This window comes from Haematobia irritans, chromosome 1 (assembly GCF_050003625.1).
Source record: "Haematobia irritans isolate KBUSLIRL chromosome 1, ASM5000362v1, whole genome shotgun sequence".
Taxonomy (NCBI): domain Eukaryota; kingdom Metazoa; phylum Arthropoda; class Insecta; order Diptera; family Muscidae; genus Haematobia; species Haematobia irritans.
The window spans coordinates 139,643,166-139,662,128 of NC_134397.1; the positions used below are offsets into that span (position 1 = coordinate 139,643,166).

The 18,963-nt window shown below is 30.5% G+C and overlaps 3 protein-coding genes and 1 long non-coding RNA gene across 4 annotated transcripts; 1 reads left to right on the plus strand and 3 right to left on the minus strand.

Moving 5' to 3' along the window:
- Positions 1-6,243: 6,243 nt before the first annotated feature.
- Suv3 (Suv3 RNA helicase) lies at positions 6,244-11,502 on the minus strand. The gene is made up of 9 exons (XM_075291785.1): positions 11,040-11,502; positions 10,584-10,975; positions 10,400-10,511; positions 10,020-10,329; positions 9,827-9,961; positions 9,338-9,638; positions 9,091-9,270; positions 7,229-7,559; positions 6,244-6,675 (listed from the first exon to the last, which is right to left on the minus strand). Exons 1-9 carry the CDS (start codon positions 11,362-11,364, stop codon positions 6,440-6,442), a joined length of 2,322 nt encoding a protein of 773 aa, XP_075147900.1. The 5' UTR covers positions 11,365-11,502; the 3' UTR covers positions 6,244-6,439.
- A 2,367-nt stretch (positions 11,503-13,869) lies between these two features.
- LOC142221916 (uncharacterized) lies at positions 13,870-14,521 on the minus strand. The gene is made up of 2 exons (XM_075291787.1): positions 14,154-14,521; positions 13,870-14,098 (listed from the first exon to the last, which is right to left on the minus strand). Exons 1-2 carry the CDS (start codon positions 14,421-14,423, stop codon positions 14,018-14,020), a joined length of 351 nt encoding a protein of 116 aa, XP_075147902.1. The 5' UTR covers positions 14,424-14,521; the 3' UTR covers positions 13,870-14,017.
- Positions 14,522-15,684: 1,163 nt separating this feature from the next.
- Positions 15,685-16,573, minus strand: LOC142221917 (uncharacterized). The gene is made up of 2 exons (XR_012718226.1): positions 16,398-16,573; positions 15,685-16,340 (listed from the first exon to the last, which is right to left on the minus strand). It is a non-coding gene; the product is annotated as an uncharacterized LOC142221917 (long non-coding RNA).
- A 384-nt stretch (positions 16,574-16,957) lies between these two features.
- Positions 16,958-18,450, plus strand: Vps24 (vacuolar protein sorting 24). The gene is made up of 3 exons (XM_075291786.1): positions 16,958-17,113; positions 17,238-17,478; positions 17,541-18,450. The coding sequence occupies exons 1-3, from the start codon at positions 17,069-17,071 to the stop codon at positions 17,921-17,923; spliced, it is 669 nt and encodes a 222-aa protein (XP_075147901.1). The 5' UTR covers positions 16,958-17,068; the 3' UTR covers positions 17,924-18,450.
- Positions 18,451-18,963: the final 513 nt, after the last annotated feature.

Consider the following 18,963-nt stretch of genomic DNA (forward strand, 5'->3'; position numbering starts at 1 on the left):
TTATTGAAATAACAGCTATGACCGGTTCAACCGAGTTCCTCGAAAATTTTAAAAACGCGTAGTATGGAAAGGAAAATCTGATATTATTGTCACAAAAATTAAAATTAAAACCGAAAAATTAATTTCCAATAAAAACTACAATCGGCGAAATAAGATAAACTGGTTCAGCGGTTTTCGTCCACCGATTTTGATCACTCTAGTTACAATATAAACCTATATAAAAACCTATATGTTAATTATTAATTCTCCAACTGCTCCCATCAGTTTATTTTAATTAGTGGTAAAACGGTGTTTTTAAACAAATTACAAGTAGTAAACGGAGTTAGTATATTGAACCCATATCCTTTAAAGGAAAATTTAACCCGAAAAAAATTAGTTACCCAAATTTTGTAATTGAAATATAAAAGCTTTAACATAAATTATTTATGAAAAAAATAAAAATCCCCAGAAAATAAAAGAAAGAAACCTAAATACATTTCAAATTAAACTTAGTCGATGTTTAATGTTTTTTTTTTTATAAAATAAAAAAAAAATAAACCAAATAAATTAAATTAATTAAGTAAATTATTTTTCTACCTTTTTAAATGTTTTTATGTACAACATACCCTTACAAATAAATTTACTAAAAATAAACTATTTTTTTAAACAAATTGGTATTATATAAAAATTAATCTAAATGTATTAATTTTTTGTACTCAATTGTCTTAATAAAAAAAACTAAATAACGAAAAAGCAAATGTGTTCTACATGAAATTTTTATTCGAAAACATATTGGAAACAACAGCAACAACATTATACAGCATAGTATATATTTTTTGTAATGCTTTAACAAAGAAACTAAAACAAAAATAATTATTTTTGAAAATACCTAAATTGGCAAAAGTTATAAAGAACTTATTTAGCCCTTAAATATCATAATTTTGTAATCGGTAAAGCCACACTAACTATTAACTAATGTGTTATTGAGACTGTCTTTAAAATAAAACAAATTGGTAACGAATATTAACCCTTAATCTCTATAAGAAACTACTATTTCTAATTTTAAGTCAAACCAACAAAAAAGTGCATACGTCTTAAATTTTTGAAAAAATTGCTATTTCTCCTCGTCATAGAAATTGCTAAGTTTTATTCCTAAAATTATAAAATTTAACTAAATGAATTAATACTGTTTTATTTGATACTATATTGTTCTAATGTATCCTTAAAGAATTAATACAAATTACTCAACTAATTGAAAATAATGAAATTATATATTTTTCAATGAAAGCAACCATCTCGTTTTTAGGGATATTATCCATATTGTGTGAATAAATTTTACCCATCATCTAACAAAGCTTGGCAGCTGTCAAAATCAATTTTTTTCAATTTTAACGTTATTCGAATGATTGTACACCCAAGGAAATTTGTTATTAGAAAAATCTGCTAAAACAGCAAATAGTCTCTTGAAAAGGGAAAATCAGTCGCTGTTTGCTGAAATATCAAAAATTTTATATTATTTTCTAAATTCTATTACACTAAAACTTATTTTAGTTTAGCTAAAACAAACACAAAAGATAATAGTACCTATTCCTAACTGTTAAATCGGCATTTTTTTTTTGTCTGCTTAAAAACAGCATTCATTGTTTGGTATTAACACAGCAGTCTTTTCAGTTCACACTTAATAGCTGAAAAAAATAAAAACATGAACAATCCTTAATCAAAAAACTTTTAATCTAACAATTTTTCAAATTCAATTGAAAGAGTATTGATGATATTTTTCTGTATAGCTGTCTGCTTTCTTTGACCAAATTGATTTTATCGATGGCAGATGATTCCAATTTTAATTGAAGCCACAGTTCACAACTCGATGGTGGGTAAATATTCAATGAACATTAAATTAAAGTAAATTATGAGCGAACAATAAGGCCAAAGCAATATAAAGGGTGGCTGATATGTAATGCGACAAAGTAAATCGCTATATTTTATTATTATTATTTTTTTTTTAATTTTATTGTTCAAAAGGAAAATATATCGGAAATAAAATCAAATCTTGAGATGATCGACACTTTAGAATTGGTTAATGCCAAACTTACTCTTCAAAATGACCCAGACGCAAAAGGACAATGGTTTGAGGTCACGGTTGCCACTAAAGCCAAAAATAATCTACCACAATTTGAAGAAAATTCTACCAAAAAACTACCAAACAAAAAAATCTATAGAAAATTTTCTCAAAATTTCATTTTTATAGAAAATGTTCTCAAAATTTTATTTTAATAGAAAATTTTCTAAAAATGTTATTCTAATAGAAAATTTTATCAAAATTTTATTTCAATAGAAAATTTTGTCAAAATGTTATTTTTATAAAAAAATTTGTCAAAATGTTATTTCTATAGTAAATTTTATCAAAATTATATTTCTATAGAAAATTTTCTGAAAATTTTATTTCTATAGAAAATTTTCTCAAAATTAAAAATGCCCCAGACGCAAAAGTCCAATGGTCTAAGGTCAAAAATACTCCACCACAATTTGGAGAAAATTCTACCAAAATTTGAGGAAATTCTAACAAAAAAAAACTACCAAACAAAAAATTTTCTCAAAATTTTATTTCTAATAGAAAATTTTCTCAAAATTTTATTTCTATAGAAAATTTTGTCATATTTTTATTGCTATAGAAAATGTTGTCAAAAGTATATTTCTATAGAAAATTTTCTCAAAATTATATTTCTATAAAAAATTTTCTCAAAATTTTATTTCTATAGAAAATTTTCTCAAAATTTTATTTTTATAGAAAATTTTGTCATATTTTTATTGCTATAGAAAATTTTCCAAATTATATTTCTATAGAAAATTTTGTCAAAATTATATTTCTATAGAAAATTTTCTCAAAATTATATTTCTATAGAAAATTTTCTCAAAATTATATTTCTATAGAAAATTTTCTCAAAATTTTATTTCTATAGAAAATTTTCTCAAAATTTTATTTCTATAGAAAATTTTGTCATATTTTTATTGCTATAGAAAATTTTGTTAAAATTATATTTCTATAGAAAATTTTCTCAAACTTATATTTCTATAGAAAATTTTATAAAAATTTTATTTCTATAGAAAATTTTCTCAAAATTTTATTTCTAAAGAAAATTTTCTCAAAATTATATTTCTATAGAAAATTCTCTCAAAATTTTATTTCTATAGAAAATTTTGTCTTATTTGTATTGCTATAGAAAATTTTATCAAAATTATATTTCTATAGAAAATTTTCTCAAAATTATATTTTTATAGAAAATTTTCTCAAAATTTTATTTCTATAGAAATTTTGTCATATTTGTATTGCTATAGAAAATGTTCTCAAATTATATTTCTATAGAAAATAATCTACCACAATTTGGAGAAAATTCTACCAAAAAACTACCAAACAAAAAAATTTATAGAAAATTTTCTCATAATTTCATTCATATAGAAAATTTTGTCAAAATTTTATCAAAATGTTGTCAAAATTTTATTTCTATAGAAAATTTTGTCAAAATTTTATTTCTATAAAAAAAATTGTCAAAATTTCATTTCTATAGAAAATGTTCTCAAAATTTTATTTCTATAGAAAATTTTGTAAAAATGTTATTTCTATTAAAAAAATTGTCAATTGTCATTTTATTTCTATAGAAAATTTTCTCAAAATTTTAGGAGTGGGGCTAATGCATTCCATAAATCGTTAAAATTACAAAATATTTATTCACATTTAAGTATTGGTGGGCTCTCTGAATAAAATAAACTGGACTAAGTCTTGAGATGATCATCACTTTAGAATTGGTTAGTGCCAAACCAAACATACTCTTAAAAATGCCCCAGACGCAAAAGTCTAATGGTCTGAGGTCACGGTTGCCACTCAAGCCAAAAATACTCTACCACAATTTGGAGAAAAATCTACCAAAAGTTGAGGAAATTCTAGCAAAAAAAAACTACCAAACAAAAAATCTATAGAAAATGTTGTCAAAATTGTATTTCTATAGAAAATTTCGTCATATTTTTATTGCTATAGAAAATTTTGTTAAAATTTTATTTCTATAGAAAATTTTGTCAAAATTGTATTTCTATAGAAAATTTTGTCATATTTTTATTGCTATAGAAAATTATGTTAAAATTTTATTTCTATAGAAAATTTTCTCAAAATTATATTTCTATAGAACATTTTCTCCAAATTTTAGTTCTATAGAAAATGTTCTCAAAATTTTATTTCTATTGAAGATTTTCTCAAAATGTAATTTCTATAGAAAATTTTCTCAAAATGTCATTTCTATAAAAAAAATGTCAAAATTTTATTTCTACAGAAAATTTTGTCAATTTTTTTTTTCTAAAATAAAATTTTGTCAAGATTTTATTTCGATAGAAAATTGTATTTCTATAGAAAAATTTCTCAAAATTTTACGAGTGGGGCTCATGAATTCCATGAATCATTAAAATTACAAAACTGTAGAAACAAAAGATCTATTCACATTTAAATACTGGTGGGCAAAGGTCGCCAATTGTGATTTTCCAGGCAAATTACAACACGAAAAACTTTATCTATATAAATAAATAAATAAAATGAACTGTCAATGGACTAAATCTGTCAGTTGTCAGACGAGCAGCCTAGAAATGACAGCAACGTGAAGTTGGTTTAAATACATATCAGCTACACTGTATTCCTACAACAAAGCGTCTCTTAGAAATGGTGGCAAGTCTTTTAAAAACTTTGTTGAAAGATGGTTGCTTATTGCCTATTAATTGGATATTATAGAAATACATTATAGATATTTTTTATATTACAATAATTTAATTCAAACAAATCAATGACTACCTTGAATCATCTCTAATTTTTTTATGAAATTCGAATAATATCGAGTATTTGTATAATATAAAATATTCAACATTTAAACAACAAATGTTATTTTTATCTGAAAGAAATAAATTAGCTTCACTCCCACACACACACATACAAACACATGTCCAATATCTCTCCGATTCTTTGTATCGATTTAAAGATGGATATATTTTAAATTAATCTGCACTATTTTAGGTCATATGTGTGGTATTTTTAATAATAGTTTATTTTTATAACTAATATTTATGAAACATTTTAAAATATTTATTAAACCGAATCTATGTTTTATTTAATTAATGCCTGATTATCAAAGCAAATATATTTTTTAATGTATCCCAAATTTCTAGGTACTTCATTTCTGTGTATGACCCATAAAACATTATTTTTTGAAAAGAATAAATAATACAAAAAAAAACTAAAATAATGAATGGAACCAACAAAAATACCAAAAGTAATATTTGCCAATAAAAAATATCCTGATACTTAAAGAAAAAATGGAAAATCATGAAACAATACAAAAATAAAATACTTATAAAAATTATATCAAATTTTGTTAATAAAATCTGAAAACAAAGAAAGAATAAAAGGTTTTATAATTTATATATGAAAGTGACTGTAAGTAAATATTCATTGGTGAGTATTTTAAATGACTATATGAACCCAAAGAAATTTGTTAGTGGCAACAGCAGAAAAGTCTGCTGAAAAAGGGAAAGCATTCACTGTTTGCTGAAATAGCAAACATTGTCTGCTTTTTTTTTAATCTCGATTACACTAAAATATTTTTTATTTTGGCTGAAACAAATAAAAATGTCAACTTAGAGGCTATCGTAACACAATTAAAACAATATTTTATGAATATATTTGCCCAAAAATCTGAATATTTATAAAATTGAGGCATAACAGCAAACAAAATGTTTGCCTATCGCATTTAGGAGCTTGTAAGCATATTACAGTGCAAAAACATACCAAAAACTACTATGAGTGTTGACTTATTTTCATTATAAAATTCATTCATTGTTGGGATCAATTTAATAAAATTATTGGGTTTAACACAGTCGTTCCAATCCAGCACCGTATAAAGTTGCTAAGAACTATATCTATATACGAACTGAGGCAAGATTTGACAAAATAATCTCCTGCGGTAATCGAATGCTTTAAAGCTGAAACAATACCAACAAGAACTTATAAGTATTTCCACATAAGCGTCTCAAAACTGCTACAACAAGAACAATTAGAGCCAAACCAAGTTCTCAGTTTAGAGTTTCGTTCAAATTAAACCTAAAAATAGTCACAATCTGGGGTTATTTTTTTTATAAATACCTGCTAAATTGAATATTATGGTTGATGGATTGAAAAAACAAAATTTGCCTATGACCAATAATATGCCTTTTGTCCCTTCAAAGTCTCAATTTAATTCAGTTTATCTTATTTTTTTTATTCTACCATTCATTATTGGTAAACATTTATCTCACAGAATCTTTTCATGCGGTCTTACAACAAAAATATTTGTACAATCTAATATTTTTTTTTTTTTAACAAATCAAATAAAAACAGTATTTATAATTCTAAATATGAAATTAGTCTAAAGTGAAGCCAGTATCCGAGTCATTTTCTCCGTTTTCTTCTCATATTTTTGTTATACGTTGAATCATCATCATCGGAATCATTTGGAAAATCATCAGATTTGTGATGAGGATTTGAGGTGTGTTCTCGATGTTTGAGGGCTTGTTGTTGAGCATCCCATTCCTTTCGTAATTCGCTTAACATTCCTGGTGTAAGCAGGCCCTGAGATATTAGACGATCAGTCAATCGACCTCTTGATGTGCTAGGTATGCGAGGTTCTGAAAGTGAAAATATAAAAGATAGATACATTATTTGTATTAAAATTTGACCAAGTTTCCATGCCCAACTTTGGCAATGTTTTTTAACTTTTCACGTTGGAGAATTTTGACATTTTGAATTATAGTTCGTTGAGAACATAATTGGTTCACCAAGAAAATATTAAAAAAAATATTTCCGCTGTTAGATACCGCTTCATTAAAATTTTGATAGTAAATATCGATATTTACATCCAGTAACAAAATTATATCCTACGCTAATAATTTGTTACTGAATTAAGATCCCGCATAGAATTAGATCACGAATGGCAAAATGATACAAAACGATGTCAAACACTTGTAATACTTCCAACGATTTTCCTGTCAGTTTATATTCCTTTCACTTTGACTTAAATTTTATTTCAAATCATACTCTCTGTCAATAATTTGTTACTGAATATAGATAGATACCGTTTAGGACACGATCTCGAAAAGAAAAATGGTTCGAAACTGTGTCAAACTCATGTAACATTTCTGACGATTTTTTGGCAGTGTTTATTCATTCGATTTGTTTTACCTTTTGTTTGTACTATGCGTCTCATGTTGTAGGATGTGTCACCATCCGTTGCACCTTGATTGGCTTCGGTGTTTTTCAATAATTTGGTTATTTGGAATACACCTTGCTGTATGATTTCATCCAATTCTGCTTGAGCAGCTCTCACAGATGCTGCTTCAGGAAAAATATCCATAAAACGATAACTAAGCCAAAGATACAAGTCCATAACATCAAAAACGGCTTCCAGATGTACTAAATCAACAATCGTTTTTGGCAAAGACAAAGGCCATCCGCAATTCTTTTTAATGAAATCGAATGTAATAGGTTCACTTCGGCTATATTGTCTGGCAATCTAAAAGTATAAAAAAACAAATGTAAATAATAATTGAAAGCTTTAAAAACTGGGATACTATGGTATAAATTAGTCAATTAAATCAACAGCTTTTAGACCTACTCCACTATGCTATCATTGCTATTCTATGGCAAAATCTACCTTTAATCTATATTCCACAATGGATAATATTAAGGCATATTAGAAAAGTTTACTTTTCCACATTTCCAAATACTCCAAATGTCGACCATCTTGTGATTTTCAAAATTTCAATTGAAACTTCTAAAATTTCAGAGAATCGTATTTTTTGTGTATGATATCAATTTCATAGATAGATAGCGAATTTCATGCTGATTAAGAACGTCAATATTTTATCGAACATAGGATGCTAATAAATGAATTTTTTCTTCCTTCTTACAGGAGGCTCACATTTCGGCTATATCGGAAACTTGTTTTTGTTTTTTACCGCGGGGAAGCGGAAATTTTCGCAGATTTTAGAAACATTAATAAAATCTTAATGATTTAATTCTTTCTTTGGAAGATAAATCACGCCAAGGAATAGAAAGTACGCTGTGGCTACCATCAACAATTGTTTCAACCAATTTCGAACGTTGTTATTTGATGAATCAGGTCCAGATGTCAACACACAAAACAAACAATTAGTAAATAAAAACAAAAAATCCATGATATCGTAGTGAGACTCTGCCGATTAAAGGTTCACGAGATCGCTGAGACAGTAGGCATTTTAAAAGATCCCATGAATCATATCCTGTTCAACATTAGGGGAATATCATCGCGATTGGAAGACCAAATCAGTGTTTGACGCCGTTTACGCGATAAAACTTCTGTTTCGTTTCGTGACATTCATATAAGGATAAGGTTGAAATAATCACAGGGCTGCATTATGCTAAACCGCCTCATTGGGGAAGAAAAACGTGTTCTTACAGCGCGATAATGCACCGGTTCACACCAAATGCCTCGCCATGGTCCAATTGAACTATGGGCTGATGACATATCCACCGTGTTCATCTGATTTGATTAAAAAAATCACTCGCTAGGTATCAACATCAGTCGAACAGGAGGTCATCGCCGTTACGGGGCCATTTTGTAAGCCCCGAGAAAACATATTTGTTGTTGTTGTTGTATCTCTTTGGAGTTGGCATTTTCGATACTCCAAATGGGGGTTTGCAGTCCTTGGACAGGGTTGAAAACACTGTGTCCGCCCGGACCGTAGACCCGACTGCAACGAGTGCGGAAAACATATTTGTTAGAACACTTGGTGCAGAGTGTATTGAATTAAAGATTGGCTATGTATGAAAAAATTGGGCTATTTTCTTTTCAGACCACCATCCAAATCTTTCAATAGCTAGAAGACAAGTTTCCTCAAATATGGAATTGGATAGGCTCAATCATTTAAAAATATTATACAGAAAGGTAATATTTTGCTCCTATGTGTCTAAATTTTTAAATTTTTTTCTTTTTTTTCTACCAAGAAATTAACGCCTATTTTGAGGTTCACTTTGCAATTTAAAAATTATGGAAAGTCACTTACCTTTAAGAACATAGAACACACAAATGGCATTTTTCTATTGATTGGAGCACAACAGAACACATATCGTGCTCGTAATGGTAACGGCACATGTTGGATCATTTCAGCTAAAAATTTAAAATCCTCTATATTGCACATGAAGTATAGTGAATCATCAACGGTGCATAAATTAACAAAAATGTCCTACAGAAATACATACAAAAATAAATATGAGCTGTAAATTTCTTGCAGATTACAAATGTGTGCTTACCATTAAATTGCTTAAAGTTGAATTTGGTAAATGATAAGCATATAGTTCTATTTGATCTGCTGTGGGATGAAGACCGGCTTGTTTCAATGGTTCTGGGGTTTGTGAAAGTAGTTTTCTGAGAGTTGGTAAATCATCGGATTTAAATGTGGTCACATAGCCATGTTCCCATTGTGTTCGATATCTCCCCGCTCTGCCAGCAATTTGCAATGCCGATGATACAGAAATTGTATCTATTTCACGTTCACCCTTTTCATTCATAGATGGTTTCACCAGCGAGTAAAAGATAATGCGTCGTATGCTCCTATAAACGAAAGAAATATGAAATTTAAAGAAAATTTCATAGTAAAACATGCTTGTTTTGTGATTGAGAATTATCAAGTCAATGGTGATGGGTGTATAATCTTCAGCTCAGCGATGTTCGTATTTTTTCTTGTTATTAGTTTGCTTAAAACCTATCTTTGTTAATATTTCTTAAAAGCCATTACTCACAAATTCAATCCCATTCCAATGGCATCTGTTGCAACCATCACTTTGCAGCTATTTTCAGGATCATTAAATTTCGCCGCCTGTGCCAATTTTGTGCCAGGTGGTAAGCCACCATAAATAACAGCAACTTCTTTACCTCTAAATGGATAAAAAACGTTTACCACAATTGGTACTAAAATAAAATCGAAAGACAAACCTTGCTTCTATTTCTCTAGATACCGTATAGATATCATTTTTACTAAAGCAAACAATACAATCACCAGGTTGAACATTATCCAATGTTACTAAAGCAGAATCTTCAATGGTCAATTCCGTTAGACGATTATAATTGTGGACTTCTACGGTTTCGTTTGTGGTTTCACAAATTTTTTCCAACAACTCCAGAGAGCCAGCTTCGCCACATACATGAACTTCGTCAGCTATGAGACCAAGGAATGCTCTTGTCCATGCCCAACCTCTTTGGGGATCTTTCAATTGCTGTATTTCATCAATTACAGCAACCTCGTCTAAAAAAGTCAGCACAGTACAAATGTTGAATATTTTGATATGGATTTATAGTAGAATTATTTTACTTACAGGGAGTATTTACAGAAGTCATTTCCACGGTACAGGCCACATGAGCTGCAGGTGTGTTTTCATTTATTCCATATTTTCTTTCCTCTCCAGTAACCAAATCACAAGGAGTTCCCTAGACAAATTTAAGACGACAATTTTTTTGTATAATACTTTGGAATTTTTTTGTTTATACGACTTATCTCACCTTTTCATTTGATTTATTAAAAACTTCTGTAGCCAGAAGCTTTAGGGGTCCACAATAAACACCCGACTTCGCGCTTAGAAATCGTTCCATGGCATGATAGGTTTTCCCCGAATTTGTTGGACCCGCATGGAAGACAATTTTACGTGTCATGGCCCGAGCACTAGGATACCAATTGGCAGGAGTTCGTAAATCCGAAATTTTCTTCAAATCATCCATACAATCCAAATGTGGAAAAATAGTTTTAGCATGGCGTATAAAATATGGAAAAATATCATCCACATGACCTGCACCATTGAATATATCGCTAAAAGTGATGTGCAAATCTACTGGCAGATTCTCCGATTCTATACAGAATCGACGAAATGAAGCGAATGCCTGCTGTTGAAGGTAATCTAGGAAGAAACAATTCCTCGATGATAGATAACAATTTTATAATCTATGTCAATAGGTCCTTACTATCTAAACCATTCTCAACACAAAGGGCTTTTATCTCTCTCCGCTGAGTGAATTTATTTAAAATTTTTAACACAGCAGACTTTTCCAACTTGCCCGCCAATTCGGAACCAACATCAAATTCATCAACGTTATGCTGCACGGGCACTGGTTTGAACAATTGAGAAACATTGGCAGGTGGTTGTTTCCTATTACGTGCCCGGTGTACTACTCCATAGTGTAACACCCTGCTAGAAGTCACAAGAAGCCCTTGCCTATGTGGACATTTTAGCGAAAGATTTTGTGTAGCCGTACAAAGTAACTGCAGGCTTCTTCGAGAATTTTGCATCGCAAACTAATAAAACACACTTTGATAATTTTGGCGACGGCAATTTCATTCACTAATCACATGTAATTACAGAAAAAATACTTAATAAAAATTAGCAATCCATAGTAAATGACTTGTGATGCAATTTTGAAATGTCAAAATACATAACCTCAACATTGATAATGTCAGATGGGAGATTGAAATTGAGTGCTGTCAGCTGATGTATGAAAAAGAACCGGTTCTGACAAATAAGTAGTAAATCGTACGTATCAAATTATAATTTTCATTAAAGACCGTTAATTAATATTGCAGTCATGATTACTTTTCTTTAATAATTCATTTTAAAGAAAATAATCTGTTTCGATTGTTCCGGTTTATGATTCAAGGTATAATAAAATTAGCAAACAAAATAGTTAAAATTAGAATAATAACCTTGACGGTGAATATGTTCGTCTTCCCCGCCGAAAACGATTTTTTTCGCGATTACTTTTTTCAATCAAAGAATATGAAATGTTTCGCAGTCATTAAACTGGATCTCATCTATCCATGGCTTGACAAGATATAATATAGTCGGTTCTATACAATCAGAATTGTCATCAGCATTACTGAGTGGGGTTAAACCACTGCTGAAAAAAATTTAGGTTGTTCAACCAAATCTGGGATTGAACCCTATGTATGTTAACCTTTGCACCAAGGTGTCTCCTCATCTTAAGGCCGGGACTATATTCTGTTTTCGAGTTGAATACAACTTTATTTTCGCTATTACTTTTTTAAAATATTTTAAAATGTGTGTGCCAAACCTAAGAAAAAGACCGAACGCATCAATTGAGTAATGTGTCAACCTTAAAATTTAATATTTGTATACAATTTATTTAGGCAATCGAAAACCTTTTTTCAGTAGGTTCGAGACTAATTTACTTTGGGTTTAATGAATTACCCGAATTTATTCTGATAATTGGTTGATAGTTTTGCTACAAGTAGAGGATACTGATGAGCTCCATCCAACCATCATGCAGTCTATAGGGCTTTGCCTCTTACTCTTAGAGTAGCTTAACCAACAAAGGAAAACTACAAGATTAGTACTCTTGTAGTTTAGTCAACGTATGCTTTTAAGATGAAATCAAAAACACAAATATGATGCAAGAATAAACCAACAATAAAAACATAACAAATTGTAATGAAAATAAACAAATCACGATTGCTTTTTGAACTGATGCTTTATGTAATTTACAAACATGCAGTGCATTCTCGTAATTATTTATTTATTTATTCATTCAGAGCATGTAATTCTAAGCCTATTTGGCTAAAATAAAATAATTACAATGGACTACTCTCTAGAGGAGTTAGGTTAGGTTAGGTCGAACATCTATGAATTCTAGTAAAAGTGGAAACAGAGAATCTAAGTCAACGTCGATTCTTATTTGCGGGAGCCCGGCAACCGGTACCATGGACCATAAAGTGACAAAAAATCACGATAGTAGTAATTTCAAAAGATATCATCTTTAGTCAGTATTTAGTCGTGGTCGGGAGGAAAAGCTTCTTTGGATTCATAACGTTTGATAGCCATAGACTACATGGTGAAAAGTAAAACGATGATTTACACTGTCACACTGGATTAAAAATAGAAGGCGAAAGTGTTTTTTCAGCATGATGTCTCGGCCAGACGCAGTCAACTCGGCCGAATTGGCCGAGTTTTAAATCATCACGCAAGCTACCCTATTCTTCCAATTTGAAACCGTGCAACTTCTTATGCTTCCCAGAACTACATAATCAAACGGAAAAGTAAAAAATCTACTTAATGACTTTTTGAAAAAAAAAATATCGAAGTCGACTTTTCGTATTCAACAAATTCGACTCTTGATGTTAGCCAAAATGAAATAATCGACTTTTAATAGTGAACACAATGGACTTTTAAGGTGAGTATTAAGTTCGAGTTTAGCCGCTAAAATCGCCATTTTTTCACGATTACTTTTCTTTAATAATACTTTTTAAGGAATACAAACTTTGTGAAAACTTGCTTTGGGCTATTCCCCATCAAGTTATAGTAAAATCTGCAACAAATATGTATAATTTTATTCCTTTTTGTATTGATTTAGTTTTCACTTTAGTGAAAAAACTCGAACTTAGTACCCACCTTTAAGAAGAAAAAAAAAAACGAACGAAAACGAGGAGAATGTGGTGTAGATCATTTGTGTTGACAAACCATCAAAAAGTTTTAAGTCGCAGCCCCAAAAGTCGTCTTTTTCATTATAGCGATATGCTAAATGTTGGTTCCAAGTCCAAGTTTATCCGTTAAAATCAATGTTCAAAACCACAAAAATTTTCATTTTTAGAACAAATTTTAATATAACTTATTGGGCAACTTACTGATAAGGCAAAGGAGTAATTCATAATGTGTATATTGTTTAAAATTAATTAAGAAAATGTAATTGTGGGAAAACGACTTTTCGCTCGATAATGCGAACGTCGTACCACATTTAAGAAAATTTATATGGATAAAGTTACGAATAGATAATAGAAATAAAATAATGTAATACATCAAATTTTATTCTGGCTTTAAATGGCTTTATACATTATGTAAAATGTATATAACATGTAATAGGAAAACTTAAACCAAAAATAAAGTGATAGAACGTTCAACGTTCTGCTCATTGTTGTCAAAAAGGAAATGATTTTACGAAGCTTCCTTTATCTTCAGGAATGTACGAGAACAAGTACACGATGGACAATAGAACAAATCCAACAGATAAGTAACCTATGACAAGGAAACAATATTAATTGAGGTTGTTTGTGGGACAACTTCCACTTACATTCGGATGTTTTGGACACGTTTGCGATATACGTCCATAGCACAGCATTTTGCAATTTTCACACACCACAATTTGATGTTTCCTATTGCAAATACATCCATCTTTCATTTCTGGTTCAAGTGTCTTCTTCGATGTACCAATATTCCAAGGATCACTCGCAATTTTAGGTGGCGGAGTTGGATTTGTAGCATTATGTACTTTCGAAAATGCTGCAAGTTGATTATGCTCACGAGCATAATCCATGCGAGAATTTATCGACGATTTTTTCATAGTATGATATATATGATCTTGAGAAACAAAATCCAGAAAAAAACTTATCCGAGTAATTGAAATGAAAATAACGGCATCTTACTGTCAAACTTTTGTTGTGGGCGCAACAAAAACGAGAACGAAAGACATCTATCAGACGTCAAAAATGCTGCCAAGTTTTGCAGTTTATAAAACAGTGTGAATCACCCACACTACCAATCTAAAAATCAATCAAGAGTAATATATTCTCACCAAGCATATTTTGGAGTTTGAAATGTTTTCCCTTTTTAAAATGAGTCGTTTTCTCCATAAAAAAATCAAGTTCAAAACACAAGTTTTACTCCAAATCACGTCAATTTTATAATGTAAACGCCCCTAATTTGGAATATGTTCTAACTGAACATATTCTTTTCAAAATACTTGTCAAATTATTAAAATAAATTTCGTAGAAAAAATAAATAACCAAAGGCTTTGAAGTACATGGGTATGTGAAAATAACTTAACGAACGTTTTCCCTTTGCGATCGCAGTATTTATTTGAACAAATGGTGCGTATATTTGAATTTAGAGTAAAGGTGGGTATTAGGTTCGAGTTTAGCCGCTAAAATCGCAATTTTTCACGATTACTTTTCTTTAATAATTCATTTTAAAGAATATACATTTTATAAAAAGTTGCTTAGGGCTATTCCCCATCTAGTTATAATAAAATTTGCAACAAATATGTATAATTTCATGCCTTTTTAACTGATTTAGTTTTTACTTTAGCGGCTAATACTCACCTTATGCGGTGTTCTCACCAAGCATGTTTTGGGGTTTGAAATGTTTTCCCTTTATAAGCACTTCAAAACGAGTCGTTTTCGCCATACTAAAAAACAAGTTCGAAACACAAGTTTTCCTCCAAAACACGTCAATTTTAGAATGTGAACCCACCTAATTTGGAATATACCCAGAATAACATACCCTATTCAAAATATATGTCAAAATATTGAAATACGTTTCATAGAAAAAAAGAATAAACAATTCCCTGCCAACATTTTTTGAATTTGGGGACTCTTTTGAGAATCCCCACTACGTCGAAAACAATCATATACGACATCAAAAACTCGTCGGAAAAGCGCCGTCACTATTGAGAAGTTGTACCACGCCAAGTTACTACAAAAATGTTTCGCATGAGTGCAATTATTAGGTGCCTTTATAGATCAATGTAGAACGACGCCAATAAGGGACCCTCCAAACAATCAGAAAAAGTGCATTTTAAGATAGTTGTAAAAGAATCATTGTGGTCGAGTAAAACACGTTTGTTTAGATATTTATTAATTTGATTAAACATTTACAAATTCTTAAAAATATAACATTTATACCACTATCACATTACATTTAACATAATTTTTGGCATTAGGTCTGTTCGCGTACTTTTCCAATAAAAAATATCCAGTAAAAACTAGCAAGAGAGTAAGAGTGTATTTTACACTCTTTGCTTAAAATTGCTGAAAAGTACACGAACGGTATGCAGTAACTATTTGCACATTGAAAATTTCAGCTGCTAAAACATTGAAAACAAAAAATAAATCCTGTATATTTAACTTCCAATCGTAGTTGCCGAACATGTACATTGTATTGGTACTTTGTTTGTTATCATAAACCAGCTGACAAACTATGCTATGGTTTGCAAGATTTTACTGGGGGAAAAATCTCTAGCAAAAACTTGCAATTTCTCTATCTCATAACTGTCAAATGTAGTCTCTCTCCGGCTCTCTTTTGTTGGCGTTTTGGTGTAAACGAACGACTTCCAGTAAAAAATTGTAATAATTATCAAAAATTATCGGGTTCTCGAACGGAGCTATTAATGATGATGTTGAGTTACAAGTAGCGAGTTACATGTTGCTGCGTCTATCAACCAGTGTTTTTATTCCACGGAGGCAGCGTGTCTGTAAAATATCTGAAAAACAATCACTTTATTCCATTTGGAAAATCACCAAATTGTTCACCAATATACCTTTCACAATTTTAAGCGTATAATCTATGTTTTCAGAACTTTATTTTCGTTTTTATTTAATTAAAATATAACAAGCTGGTTGCGCTTGGCGTTTCACAAAAAAAATGGCTTTTTTAACAGTAGGGATGGCAAATTACTTGCATGTACTTTTTGATGTACCTTTTCATGATGGTTGAAGTGACATTTACGAGTCTGTGGTAACGATGAGGTTGAAATGGAACTTTGAAATGCTGGCAGGGAAAGGCTTTTAAGAACATGAACATGTGAAAATAACATAAAAATTTTTTTCCCTTTTCGCTCGCGGTAATTATTTGGACATAGGTTGCATATATGTGAATTTCTAGTTTCCATGGTAACTGTCAAATTAAAGCATCTCAACCCGGTGTGAACGGTGAAATGTTTTGGAAAAACGAATGAGGAAAACAATTCGGTGGGAATATAGCATAACACGAGTAATAGTATCAATATATAAATTACCACAACAGTGTGAACACTTCTTTAATTTGTTTATGTTTTATATTAAAACTGGGCAACATTGGTTAGATATGTCATATGTCAAAACAATCCAAATAAAAGTAAATATACACTGACACTAAATGAGTCATTTTATGTGTAGTAAGAATATTATTTTCTTAAATTAAACCTAATTAACTGCGAAATTAATCCTCATAATGGGTTTGTTTGGTGCATCAAAGAGCAAGGATCCCAAAGAACAGGTAATCTACTATGCGTTCCCTGAGAAACGTGGGAATTTCAATGGCAATTGTTTTGAAGGTTGCCTTTCATGACATCAGCTTCAGCTAACCGTGAATAAAAACAAAACATCGTATTTTCTTTCAGGTTCAGGAATGGACACACAAAATACGCAAAGAAGGTAACCAACTGGATAGGCAAATACGAAGCATACAACGTGAAGAAGAAAAGGTCAAAAGATCCTTGAAACAAGCTGCTGCAAAGGGAGACCGAGATACTTGCGTCATTTTGGCTAAAGAAATCGTGGGAGCGCGCAAAGCTATTAATCGCATATACACAACAAAAGCCCATTTAAACTCAGTTCAATTGCAAATGAAGAATCAATTGGGTGAGTGCAATATGGACATTTCAAGATTGTGTATAATTGATAAAATGAATATTTTCTTCTAGCCACTTTGCGGGTAGCTGGATCACTTTCAAAGTCCACCGAAGTCATGCAGGCCATGCAAAATTTAGTTCGTTATCCAGAATTGGCTGGTATTATGCGGGATATGTCCAAAGAAATGATGAAGGCCGGCATTATAGAAGAGATGTTGGATGAAACAATGGATTCATTGGAAGACACTGAGGAGATGGAGGAGGAGGCTGCAAAGGAAGTTGATAAAGTCCTGTGGGAAATCACCGATGGCAAACTTGGAGAAGCTCCTATGCCGCCGGAGGAATTGGCGGCAGCAGAGAAAACGAAAACGCCAGCTGTGGAGGATGATCCGGAAGAGGAAGACGAAGAAGAATTACAGGAAATGCAATCTCGCCTGGCTTCTTTGCGATCGTAAAAAATGAGGCTTTGAATTCGAATAATTAGTGTAAACGTTTGCAATGCGCTCCTTCGTGATAGCTTTGGTTAATCTGCACACTCGTCAATTTGTTTGTGCATGGTTATGATTTTAAGGATATTAACATCAACTTCAATGTGTTAACCACAAATGCAGCAATTTTATTTTTTTATCAGTTTTAACATATAGCAAAACATATTGTTTTCCCCCTTAATTATTTTAACATAAACAGGTAGGCCCCGATTTATTTGGTAATGAGTGTATGCAATATCGATACAGTATTGTGTATGAGTCTGGCACAGTTTGTGAGTAGTGCGATTTGCATTACAAAATTGTTTGACCGCCGTGTGTTGCAAATTGTTATCTTTGATTCCAAAGACCCAAATCTCACATCTATCTACCTGCAAATTTTTAATGGTACGTACCAAATTCTAATCGCTTATTTCTTTGAGTAGTTATTACGTTTTAAGTGTATAATATTTTGTAATATATGAAAAGTAAATAATAAAATAATATTTATTAGAAAATTGTGCAAAGTTGATAAACTTTCTAAACTATACATAAGGTGCGTCTAAATAAGTCATCCTAGTTACATATATATTTTTGTTTTAAAAATTTTCGTTTTTTTCGCTGAAAAAAAAACTTCCTTGAACAAGGTATCAATTTTAGAGATTTGAACACATTAATATCATAATGTTGTAAAGCGTTTTTCTACAAGCATTTTGTTTTAGATTTATACATATGTATGAAATCCAACATGTAGACCGATTGCCTTCGTAAACATATAATACTCGAAATTTTTATCTACCTTGCCTGAAATTTAATCGTTATTTTGGAATATGATATAGTTCACAAAACAAATTGCGATTTTTTTGCTGAACATATATACAGATATACATAAAAAATAAATGAATACATAAAAAACATCGACAATTGCGTTATATATGCCACATCAATCAAAATTTGTCGAATTTTCGGTACGAATTTCAGAAATAAATGTTTCGATGTCATCATCGTTGGTACTTATTTCACTTATGGAA

What these genes read in the sequence shown, in the direction of transcription:
- Suv3 (XM_075291785.1), bottom strand. Translation starts at nt 11,364, where the DNA reads ATGCAAAATTCTCGAAGAAGCCTGCAGTTACTTTGTACGGCTACACAA. An exon ending in TCTAGAGAAATAGAAGCAAG is followed by an intron (nt 9,962 to 10,019) that starts GTTTGTCTTTCG and finishes TTATCCATTTAG; the next exon opens with AGGTAAAGAAGTTGCTGTTA. An exon ending in ATTGGAATGGGATTGAATTT is followed by an intron (nt 9,639 to 9,826) that starts GTGAGTAATGGC and finishes TTTCGTTTATAG; the next exon opens with GAGCATACGACGCATTATCT.
- LOC142221916 (XM_075291787.1), bottom strand. Translation starts at nt 14,423, where the DNA reads ATGAAAAAATCGTCGATAAATTCTCGCATGGATTATGCTCGTGAGCAT. An exon ending in CGTGTCCAAAACATCCGAAT is followed by an intron (nt 14,099 to 14,153) that starts GTAAGTGGAAGT and finishes TCCTTGTCATAG; the next exon opens with GTTACTTATCTGTTGGATTT.
- Vps24 (XM_075291786.1), top strand. Translation starts at nt 17,069, where the DNA reads ATGGGTTTGTTTGGTGCATCAAAGAGCAAGGATCCCAAAGAACAG. An exon ending in GCAAGGATCCCAAAGAACAG is followed by an intron (nt 17,114 to 17,237) that starts GTAATCTACTAT and finishes ATTTTCTTTCAG; the next exon opens with GTTCAGGAATGGACACACAA. An exon ending in GCAAATGAAGAATCAATTGG is followed by an intron (nt 17,479 to 17,540) that starts GTGAGTGCAATA and finishes ATTTTCTTCTAG; the next exon opens with CCACTTTGCGGGTAGCTGGA.